The sequence below is a fragment of the Daucus carota genome, chromosome 1 (assembly GCF_001625215.2).
Source record: "Daucus carota subsp. sativus chromosome 1, DH1 v3.0, whole genome shotgun sequence".
Taxonomy (NCBI): domain Eukaryota; kingdom Viridiplantae; phylum Streptophyta; class Magnoliopsida; order Apiales; family Apiaceae; genus Daucus; species Daucus carota.
In genome coordinates, this window is record NC_030381.2 from 41,721,559 (window position 1) to 41,733,615 (window position 12,057).

Consider the following 12,057-nt stretch of genomic DNA (forward strand, 5'->3'; position numbering starts at 1 on the left):
TACATAAGAGTATTAATTAAACATGATACCTCGGGTAAGTTTTTTATTCGTGGTACTGGTGTTGGAACTATCGATTTTTTTCTTTTTACGTATATTACATATTATGAGTTGTACATTTCCACATATGTTGTATCTGTTAATTATATGGAAACCAGATTACGTCGAGGGATTGATAAATCTTTTTAAATCTGAAAACAATATATTTAGTCATTATTACAGCTATAATCATAAATGCACGCACAATCTTGTTCTATTCAATTTCTATAGATACAAAGGTTTTCCAAGTGTGCTCATGAGCACACACTAACAATTATTTTTTGTTGAGGTGGAGGATTTTTACTGGTCATTGTTTTTTTGCATTTGCAGGAGGTCATGATCATTAATGAATTTTTGCCAATAAAATTCCACCACCTACTCAAAAAGTGATTGTTAGTGTACCCATGAACACTAACAATATTAATACTGCGAGTGTAGAGGAAAGAGGAAGATTTCAATATTGATTTTGTTCTTTGTTGTTTATTTTGTATGCATACTTAACAATATTAATATTAAGGGGTCATTTGTTAAATCTGAATCAAATTTCTGGATGAGTAAAAAATCTGAAGGAGTAAAATTTCTGGACGGAGAATTTTTTTATCATTTGTTAAATCTGAATCAAATTTCTGGATGAGTAAAAAATATTGAAAATATAATTTCAAATAAATAAATAATATAATCAAATATTTTGTAAGTATGCAAATAAAGACTATAAACTATATTCCTATAAAAATTTTTGTAAATTATAACATTTAAAATACATAAAAGCCAACAAAAAGCAAGGTGAGAAAGTGTGCACTGCTGTAGTGCTGTGTGTTCTTTTGAACTATCCAGCTACAAAATTGAAGCCCAGTCGTCTAGAATATATGGAGACGTCGTCCAGAAATCTGCAACCTTAAACAAATGAGATAAATCCTGAACGAAACATCGTCCAGCTAATTTAGTATGGTCCAGGGGTTAACAAATGACCCATAAATCATTTGATGAACACTCACATGAATATTTAAGCGACTTGAATAATTATGTCAGTTGGGGATATTTGTATAAGTTGGGGATTATTATGTTAAATTCGTAATACAAAAATTTTCAAATCTCTATCCACCTTTCAAAAACTCTAAATAATTTTTCTCACATTTTTATTGATAATAAATTTACAAGAAATAACTAATATAATGAACGTGGTTGGAATTGCTCTCATATGATAACAAAATAGGTAATAAAGTTTAACATATAAAATATACTAATATTTAAACATGTATATAATATTATATTCAAATTAAATTTGATATTAGCTTTTTGATATAGTTCAGATATTATGCATAGAAATTAAATCATTTACATGATTTTAAATTAAATTTTGTGAATAAAATATTGAAATTTCTGTTTTGCCTCTCATTATTTATCATGAAAACCATATTTTAATGAAAAATATGCAAAAGGGGTGCTAAATGAGTGCATGAGTGAAAGTTGTGGGATGAGATCCGTATTTCTTAAAGTCTTTCACATGTTCATTATTTAGCAAAAATTACGGCGGACTAAAATTTAGCCAACTCCATTTATGTTTGTTAAATTCAAGAACTTACAGTAAAATTTCGTATCATTCTTTATTATATAAAAAAATATACAGTAACTATAATAATAATTAAAATATTATTATTAATTTTATATTTTTTAAAATATAATTAAGGGAAATTCTCAATGTTACACTTCTAGTTTTGACTTTTCCAAATGGTACGCAAAATGTTATTGGCTTCTAGTTGGTACACTTATATTATTCTAACGTTATGTGCCATACCCTTCTCGTCAACATCTGTTAGCCACATGTTAACTTCCCCTCAATTAAACCTTAAATAAATTTTTTTTAAAAAAGCTTAAAAACAGAAGAAATTACAGCCGATGTGGGTTAAAAGTCGGACAACATGGACTCATTGCTCGAAGGAATGGTGCTATTCGATCCCTCTCAACCCTAACTCCCACCATTATCAACTCAACAATCTACTCCTATCGATAACAATTCTCATGATTCCAAACACCACCGGAATCATCAACCGGATCGACGGATCCTTCGGCGCTGGCCTCCAAATCTCCAGCGGTGGAGTTCGCTTCTCAGCCTCTCGATGAGAATTTATTCTCTGATCTCACTCTTGTTACTCCGCAGATTCAGCAAACCCTAGCGCAACCTTCGCCGATTGTTGCCACGTACGCCGATTATTACTAACTCGATTACTCGACACGTTTCGAATACGAGGAAGAAGAAGCGAGCTGCTGGATTGCGGATCGGTTACAAGAAGGATGATCTTGGCTCGGCTGTTCACTCGGTTGTTAAAACTCGGAGTTATCCGGTTCTGGTGGAGGAATTTAGGATTTGGTTCGAGATGTAGGCCAGAAGCCTGATGTTGATAATGTTTTAAATTTTTTTCAATTTTATATAAGGTTTAATTGAGCAGAAGTTAACGTTTGGTTAACAAATGTTGACGGGAGGGGTATGGCACACAACGTCAGAATTGTATAAGTTCAAGAAGCTAAAAACATTTTGCGTACCATTTGGAAAAGTCAAAATTAGAAGTGTACCATTAAGAATTTCCTTATAATTATTTGATACAATTGCCATTTAATACATAATGAGTATTGCATATTATTTCAACCAAAAAATTTAGCAACACATTCTCAATAATTAAAAATACATATTTTGATTAAACTATATTAGCCAATTACCATTAAATATATATTGAATTATTATCCATGCATTCGTTGATTTAATTTTATTTTTCTTATTTTTTTCATAAAACATTAAGAGTTCGCGTCTTATCGAAAATAAAAAAATATTTCCGTGTATTTAGTTATTTATTTACTTTTAAATAACTGAAGATATTGATTTCAATTTTTGCTTCAGTATATAATTTCAATATATTTTTTACAATCCAGGTTTGTTTTGATTTTCGATAAATAAAATATATATACTTTCTACTATCCAATTTTTTTTTTCTGAATACCACTGCGATCCAAGTTATTCGCGTTTCAATATATTCGGGTTACTTGCTTCGTTCGATGATATCAAGTGGGTTATTGACAAATTTTTGTTCTGGTTTGCATCACTAACTTAAAATAAAATTGCATTCTATTAGTTTTAAAAATAATTATATATGTAAAAAGTTGATTATTGAAGTTTTTATAAATAAATATATCCCATATTTTTTACTATTTTGCTTTGTCTAACCAAATATGTACCCGTCTTCCATTTTCAATTGAATTCAACCTATATTTGTGTAAATCTCTATGATCTATTTTTGATCTTTTTTTATTATTTATCATTACATTGTGTTTTGTAGAAGTTCAACTTAAATCCCAATCAAATTCATGCCATATTATGTAATAAAAAACATTTATTTTGACCTAATTTCGTAAAAGTTTATCAAAATTTAATTAATTTGAAACGATTGATGCAAATAAGACTAAAAATTTCAGTGATTCGCTTGATTCATTAAAACATAACAAATGACATAATTGATAATTAACCTAAGATATTCTATGTTCGTTCATGAATATATTGAAAAGAAAAGAAAAATTCCTAAAGACAAACACTTTTTTTTTTTTTTGCTAAGCAAAGACAAAGACAAACACTTTGATGGGCCTGAAAAATGAAAATATATCACTTCCTGCGCAGCCTAATTCATACCGAGTCGCACCTGCGTTTGTGTTGAAAAGGAAGAAATCCGCAAAAACCCAACCTCGAATTGGTATAAAATCAAGATGGGTTTTCTAAGATCCGAGAAAAAAGCACCAACTCCAGCTTCAACGTCCCCCTGTGCCAATCTCAGAGCTGCTTATGATAAATGCTTCAACAGGTCACCTCAACCAAACATATACATACAGTGATACACATATTATGTTCTCAAAAATTGTTGTAGCATGTTCTAACATTGAATATAGTTGTGTAATATAGATGGTATTCTGAGAAATTCTTGAAGGGTCAGTGGGACAAAGAGGAATGCGTTTCTGAGTGGAACAAGTACAGAGATTGTCTCTCAGTATGAATTTTTTTCTTCTCTTTTGCATTCTTGAAAAATTAGTACTTTCATTTGATTAAAAATGTTTGTCTGCAATAAAGATACAATTTTTGGTGAATGTTTGTAAATATAGTATATTTGATGACATTGTTGGTAGAAGGCTTTTTTGGGAGAAAATTTATTTGGAAATGAGAGTCTTTTTGTGATACAGTGTTTAATGTTCCTATTGAGTTTTATTTGAATAATTTTTCAGCAACATTTGGATGATAAGCACCTGGCCAGATTCTTAGAGGCCGAAGGGATTGGCAATATGATCCATCAAGTTGATGCTTCGAGTCCCAAAGGCGCTCCTACATGATTGGTGAGTAAGTAGGTAGATTGAATAGTTGTGTTATTGTTAGCCTTGTTGAAGTTGGTAGTATATGTATGAATTAGTTGTACCGAATAGCTCAGGTGAGCCACTTCAATTATTAAATTATGTTTAAATCTCCAAGTTCTAATTATTTCAGAGAGATGCATTCTTGAACTACTAAGTGATCCACTAGATATAACTCACTGAGTATAACAAATTTCTAGAACTGGTTGTTATGAACCTATTTCCTAACTGAAAATAACAAAAAGAGAAATTATATGCAACTTAGAGTGGTAATGTCAATAATCTATCATGATTCAAAGGTTGGGTACCGAACTCATGGCGGGCTAGTAATAGTACTGATGAGCTAAAATAGACAGGAGATGTGAGGTTTAGTTTTGTTCTTTCTGATAATGCCTGTTTAACTATTGATTGTGAGAATACTAACAGATATCACTCTCATTATTGGGTCAGATGATGGATCATGTGCTGAGACAATTAAATTGTACTCATATTACAGTTTGTGATTATCTATCATGTTACGTCTAACAGCTTGTGAACTAATCATCTTTCAGTCAAGTTGGGAGCCATATGGTGTGCTTGTATAATGTCGTCGTCTTTGATTTACATTTAAATCGAAAAATATTTACATGTTACGCTCTATTCATCCCTTTTATAATGGAAAAACCTCCTATACCCGATACCAAAATCCCATATAATCTGTCACGGTGTCACCTAGTGGAAGATTTTGTCATTATCCCTATAACGTGTTTTCTTTTATTTTTATGGGAATAAATATACTTAAAAGGAGCAGAAAAGGGTTTACACATGCAAGCTTTACAATTTTGAAAGCCTGGGAAAAGAGAGAACAATGCCTATAGTTTTCCGTGCTAACCATATCGATGTCCATCGCATCATGTATATTGTCTCAAAAGTTAAATTCCTACATGAACTACAGTGGTCATTTTCTGTTGCTTTTGTTGGAACATAACAAGTTTCTTTTCTGCATCCAATGCTTGTAGTCAGAGGTACCTTCTTAAACCTCAGGGTACCAAGTCAACGTAATTTTCCTCTGCACGGACCTGTTTCCTGTCTAAAATTTCAATTTCTCATCTCATTGTTGGGTGCTGACTGCCGAGCATAGTGCTTTGCATTAGAAGCTTGAAATATACCTGTACAATAACTATAGTGTGTTGTATCGCACAGTTTTGTAACCTGTTCTTTAAAATTTTGTTTCATTATGTTAGCTGGCAAGACACCGAGACATGATTTCAAGAACAAGGTTCTTAATTACAGCATATTTTGATAATTATGTGTGTTTTTTATACAGGGTGTACTGAACTTATGCATAAAGTAGGAACTCTTTTCGAATCTTTGAAATTCATGTGCTTGGACAAGCGTGTGAGCAGTGTTGAGTATCCTAATTAACTGATTTGTTGTCAGGCGTTTCTAAATAGTACGGTGAACTACCCTTTGACGGTGCAAGGACTGCTTTACAATAGCAGCTCATTTTCAAGAACTCCAAGCCTGCTTATCTAACTTAGTTCTTGTCAATGGCATTCTGGTGAATGCTTATCTAACTTACTACACTTTTTGCAGATGTATGATCCTCTGCAAATCGATGTATCATATATAAAACTAATGTATCTGTCAGATTTGTAGTTTGGCTATTAGATAGCACTTAACACATTGTGAAAGTAATTTCATCTTATTTCATATCATATAAATCTAGTTAAGAAGTGGTGCTTATCTTCAACTTTTAGAGCAAACGGTATTTATACCAGTTGAAACTTGAAAGCCTCCTAAGCTTGTGATTCTTTGGTAGTTCCTTGTCACACACATACACAATTTACGCAACATACACATTCTTTGTCGTCTAATTGGATAATGAAAGATTTGGATTAGAAAATAAAATTGAAGCTCTTTTTGCACTCAGATTACAGAAAATTGCTGTTCTATTAACCAAGGAAATGATATTTTTTTACAAACAATAAATAATCCAAATTACTAGTTACATATTATATTAAATTATATTAAACTATCTTATCTAAAATTTAGTGTTTAAATTATTAAGAAATATAACATCAACTGACGATCTTTAATTATTCTACCAGGTTTTAGGCAGGATGTGAAACCAATCTTTTGAGAACTCCTGGCATTGTGTTTCTCCCCTGGCTTTTTTTTCTTGTTCGAATCAATAAAGAGAAAGTAAAAGATGCATTTAACTTCAATTATTGTCTACTTAATTATAAAATTTATAATTGTTAATGGTTTGATAGAATGAGGATGGCAACATAGTCAGTACTGCATCGATTAAATCCTACTGTTCTTCACAAGTTCAGTAGGGTAGGTTCTGAATAGATCAACATACTTCATTTTCTCTTAAACAAAAAATGTGCAACCATCCATTCTTCTCCGTTACTGTATCCAAACAATTCTGCAACTGCAATGAAAAATGTCCTCCAGTAGACAGTCCACTTAACAGCTGAATCTTTACCATATGTAGATTCCATTATTGGCCTTACAGAACCCATGTTCTTGTCCATTCTTTTAAGCCATTCTTCACTGCAGAATGATACACGTTCAGTACATGTTTTATTTTGAATCACATGTAACTAGAGTTGGTAGGAAAATATATTCTTTATATTTCATTCCAAGTTGTAAGTAAACCATACTTTTCCTTAAATTAAGAGGACATAATAGTATTCATAACCTTGTTTGTGCATAATGTTTCCCATTGACGAGCCAATGGTTGACAACTGAAACATCATCCTACACGTCAAAACAAAGAAGCAGCAATAAATTTCCGAGCATATTCAATATCACTAAGTTTGCAAATGACATTACTGTATTGTCAATCAGATTGATGTTGGCTAACAGGTCTGATGACATGAACAGGAGAAAGAAGCATAAAAAATGTAGAGGTCAAAAGTGATTCCTTTTCAGAAAACAAGCAGAAGCAACAATCACCTGAAAATATAGGAGCAGATTTGCTGAAGGCATAGTACCACCAGAAAAGAAGTACCTAGTGATCCAGTCATCTTCATCTATGTCCTGCATAATAGAAGTTTGATTATTACCCTGACAAGATTCTGGGTCAGCAAATTATAGAACTCCATGTGACTGAAATATCACTAGTCTACCTCGAAGTGGTAAGCAAATGTTTTATGGCAGAAATGATGGACAAATAGAAGACTGTCAGGTTTCATCCACCGTGATATCTTCTTCAGAAGTTCCTTGTAGTTTTTCATATGCTGATTCAAAGACAGCCATTTCATAATGTGTATTAAAATTCAGTTTTATAACCTACCAGAAGATGTTATCTGTATACCTCAAACATCTCAATAGAAAATATGCGGTCATAGGATGCTTCCATATCATACGTGCTAATATCTGCAACAATGATCTCCACGTTGTGGAGATCGAGATCCCTGAATACATATTAAAAACGTTTAGGCTATTACAATCAGAGTTTTCCTGAGATAAGAGAAACTCGTATAGCTTCCTGAAAGATATTAATACAATTCTCAGAATACATCAATATTTAACTATCAGAGCACAAGCATACTCAGTAATTTTTTTTTCTTCTTATGATCTCTTATTTCCGTTTAAATGGCCTGATTGGAAATCAAAAGCCCTCAACCTCGCTTTTTACTCCGCCCCACAGCTGAAGCTGCATCCTTTTCCATCAATGACTGTTATATACAGCTTATTCCTTACTCTGTTTTGACCTGCTTGTCTTTTTGACAAACATGGAACATGCATTTTTTTTATAAATTGTATTAGAAAGAAAATCTGTTCATTTGCCTTCTGATCCAGTGTCCTACACTCCTACATAGCAATCATATTTGTAAAATGTTTTTATCTCCTCTAATATGATTCAGATCCTGTAGATATTGCGAAATATAAACAACAAAGTAATACTCGTAAATATATTTACCTTTAGGTATATGATATGCCAATTTATAGAAAAAAGGTGCTCCCATGTTTGATATAAAATATGTTTTAAGTTTATCTAATTGCCAGAAGCAACTATCAACTTATTTGCTGGTATCAGGGCAATAAAGACATTATCTAACTCTGCTCGAGACCAAGTTACAGCAAAATAAAAGAACTAATCGAAAAAACATATATGCAGATATCGAAAAATGGCCATAGATATCACATTTTACTTATTAAAAATGAAACTGATGATACATGCTAATGTGCACTTAAATACACAAGGTAAATTATCAAGTAACATATCCTCGGCGACTCAGCTCCTCGACAATGCCACTGTACACATATAGCATATGAAAGTGAAGAACTGATGATATATGCTAACATACACTTTAACGCACAACATAAATTATCAAGCAACATACCGGCAGCGTTCCTCGATGAACGCCTTTTGGGTATTTGAATTGCAGATACCAGTAATTTTGCAGTTGCTATATTTCTTTGCTATGAAAATAGATAAGGATCCCCAGCCACATCCAACATCGAGAACAGTGTGACCATCTTCGAGTCCTGATCTTTCACAGTATGTTTCCAACATTGCTTTCTCAGCATCGTCCAAGGTGCTTGATGTATCATTGAAGTAGCAACAACTGCAAACATGCAAATATATATAGAATCAAATAAGACAAGAGAACAGAACTTCTGAACTTGTATGAATTTCAATTTCGTTATGTGCAAACTGTAGACTTTCTTCGTTTCTGGTATATGGTTGGACCTTTTTTCCTCTTTTGTATTTGCTTCTTTATTTGGCAGAAAGAATAGTTACAAGATAGCAGATAACCATTGACTAAAATTAAATGTCATCACTGTAAAATTCTAATACTATAGGCTAAATAGTAAAAGCAGCCCAATGTAAACTCCTTTTCTAGCTTTTATAGTACCAGCATCAAATAGAAATCCTAGCTCAAAGTAAAAGCACCGACTAAAAATCCTGTGGTATTCAGATCACTCAACAAGATCTCTATTATCTGTGGTGGGTACATACTTGATATAAGGCACAATTCTTAATGAGCTTATCATTCAATGAAACTCCTGTTTGCTTGTCTAAAGAACGTACAGTATGCTTATTCTCAAAGTTACATGATTACATCCAAATTTACCATTAGAAAACAGAATGTGAACAAATTATGCAGGAGAAAAATGAATAGATTGGAACAGTAATCAAATTTTACCTGTATTTGAGATTCTCCCCCAGAACAAGCTTGAAGAAAGAGGTTGGCAGTTCATAGTGTTGAACTTTGGGGTCCTCAGTCTTGATGGCTATGGGCAAGTCTCTAAGAGCTGCAAAAAGAAAACTGATAAATCATCTCTTATCTTGAGCCTAAGAATACCCCCTTTTCTTTGTAATAGGAGTTTAAGGAATTTCGCTGCTCTGGTTTGAAATATTGACAATTTGGTAACATTGTAGGGTATTACTCTGTAATTTGAAACCACAAAATCAATATGATAACATTGTAAAGGTGAAAAATAAGTGAAAAGAAAAAAAAAGAACTCAAATATGTACTGAGCCTGCTGACTAAAAACGAAAGATACATAAAATAAAATTAATAAAAACAACAGAACTTATTCAAAAAAAAAAAAAAAACAACAGAAAAGATTGAGCAAGTAAATTAATTAGTGCCTAGCTGGACTTGATCCAAGGACCTCTACAGAATTAATATTTGTCGCAATCAGATACAATTCAAACAAGCCTGAATTAGCAGTACTGGTAAACTTACTATGTGCAGATGTACTAACTACAACTTAAGGGAGTTGTAGCTCTCAACTGTCCGTATCTAGGCCCAGTGTTGTATAATGCACACAATCAATTTTGAAGTGCAATCAAGTGAGCGTTTTTTTCCAATAAGAAAATTATTCGCAAATGTAACAAGAAATTAGTAAGTCCTTGATGTAGCCTTAAATTTAAAACATAAGACATAGTTGTATCGTTAATATATAAGCATTCATTAATGACTTTCAACCATTCAAAAGCTTTATAATCAATTAGCTCGATCTCAGGCCCCTCAAATTCTTGCGCATCCTCTTCATCATCTTTATATATCAGAGTTAAAGAAAATGCTCCATAAGTTGCATTTGAGGTAGAAGACCGATAATTACTTTTTAAATATAGGGTAATATTTGTCTTTTAATCACATGTGAGATTTTTGAGTGGCAAAACCTGCGTGAAATATAATTAATCGTGTGCTTAATCACACAACACTGGCTATGTCCATCTATGTGTGTGTGTATAATTAATTACAACATTTATATAAATTTATTGAATCAGAAAGTCCAAGAACATTTGAACAACAATTCTGATACAAAAATAGTGCTAACTTATAAGCTATAAAGATCGATCGATCAAAATATTAAAAGTATATTAGTGTAATAGTTTTAACTTATAAGTTATAAGTGATAAAGATCTATGAAAATATTAGTGAAATAGCAACTTAAAATAAGTTCCTGCACTTAAAGTTATAAAGATTAATCAAAATATTAGTCTAATAGCAAACTTATAGTAATAAGTTCTTGCAATAGGCTACCTTTTATAAGTTCAACGTGTAGGTAATTCTTAAGGAATAGATAGTTTTAACACAATCGGACCAATTTTGACTCCTAGACAAACAGGCCCTTAAGTTAGGGATGAATGATTGTTAAATTTAATTAAAAATATTAACATAATTAAGGTAGGTATACACGAACTAGTGGTTAGCAAAGAGACAAGTATACTCAAAAAATGACAAACAAAAAAGTAGGTAGTAATTCAGCATATTATGCACATTGTACATAACAAATTCATATGGACAATAACAAACAAACCACATTTGATCAACTCCAAAGATTATAAAGTAAAATGTAATGAAATATATTCAAGGCTTAGCATAGCTGAACAAAGATCAAGCATTCGATCATGTGTGCATAAAAAATATAAAAAATGTGGAGAAACAGAAGAAATAAACATGAAATTCAATGTGATTGACGAAATATATGAAGCATGAAACTGTAAATGGAGGGAGGGAGGGGGGGGGGGGAGAGAGAGGGAGGGAGGGAGGGAGGGAGAGAGGGAGAGAGGGAGGGAGGGGGAGAGAGAGAGAGATAGAGAGAGAGGTTACAGTGAGCGAAGTGAAGGAGTTGAGCGAGTTGAAGATGAGCAGAGGGAGCGTAACCGAGTCGCAAACGAGAGGATAAGAGAAGACGAGTGAGTTGTCGAATGACAGCATCGGGAAGTAAGTTACGTTCGAGGGAAGCTAGCATCACACGTACGGTAGCTGCGTAGGGTACCTCCATCATCTTCTTCAATGTCATCTCTCTCTCTCTCTCTACTTTCACTCCGAAATTCAGACAAAAGAGGATAGATAACACGGACAGCTAGTCCCTCAATTATGCCCCTCACTCTCTGTTAAATGTCGTTTTTGTTAAGTTAAATTTTCTATTTTTTATTAAAAAAAGAAACAAGCGTCTCTGGAACATTTGACGAACATGTCGGGCAAATTTATTTATCTTTTGAATTTAAACTTAAACTAGAATATATTTAGACGAATTTTTATCGGAGAATTACCTCGTATACTATTTTTTCAATCTTGTTTTCAAAAATACTACTTTCTCTAATCTTATTTTCAAAAATACTACCTTCTCTAAAATCTTTCAAATATACTATATTTTTGAAAATATTTTCCAAAAATA

At 32.5% G+C, this 12,057-nt stretch overlaps 2 protein-coding genes across 4 annotated transcripts; one reads left to right on the top strand and one right to left on the bottom strand.

Moving 5' to 3' along the window:
• The first annotated feature begins 3,651 nt into the window (after positions 1-3,651).
• On the top strand, positions 3,652-6,151 carry LOC108214318 (uncharacterized protein At4g33100). 3 transcript variants are annotated; one of them, XM_017386261.2, is made up of 4 exons: positions 3,652-3,881; positions 3,980-4,064; positions 4,297-4,404; positions 5,839-6,151. In XM_017386261.2, the coding sequence occupies exons 1-3, from the start codon at positions 3,787-3,789 to the stop codon at positions 4,399-4,401; spliced, it is 285 nt and encodes a 94-aa protein (XP_017241750.1). In that variant the 5' UTR covers positions 3,652-3,786; the 3' UTR covers positions 4,402-4,404; positions 5,839-6,151. The 3 variants fall into 3 exon arrangements, with proteins under 3 accessions (XP_017241750.1, XP_017241757.1, XP_063940615.1); XM_017386268.2 differs by having other exon boundaries at positions 5,726-5,870; XM_064084545.1 differs by lacking the exon at positions 5,839-6,151 and adding an exon at positions 5,418-5,549.
• A 464-nt stretch (positions 6,152-6,615) lies between these two features.
• Positions 6,616-11,761, bottom strand: LOC108201011 ((S)-coclaurine N-methyltransferase). Its single transcript, XM_017369326.2, has 8 exons — positions 11,487-11,761; positions 9,567-9,675; positions 8,760-8,984; positions 7,727-7,826; positions 7,539-7,649; positions 7,366-7,449; positions 7,109-7,167; positions 6,616-6,960 (listed from the first exon to the last, which is right to left on the bottom strand). The coding sequence occupies exons 1-8, from the start codon at positions 11,677-11,679 to the stop codon at positions 6,768-6,770; spliced, it is 1,074 nt and encodes a 357-aa protein (XP_017224815.1). The 5' UTR covers positions 11,680-11,761; the 3' UTR covers positions 6,616-6,767.
• Positions 11,762-12,057: the final 296 nt, after the last annotated feature.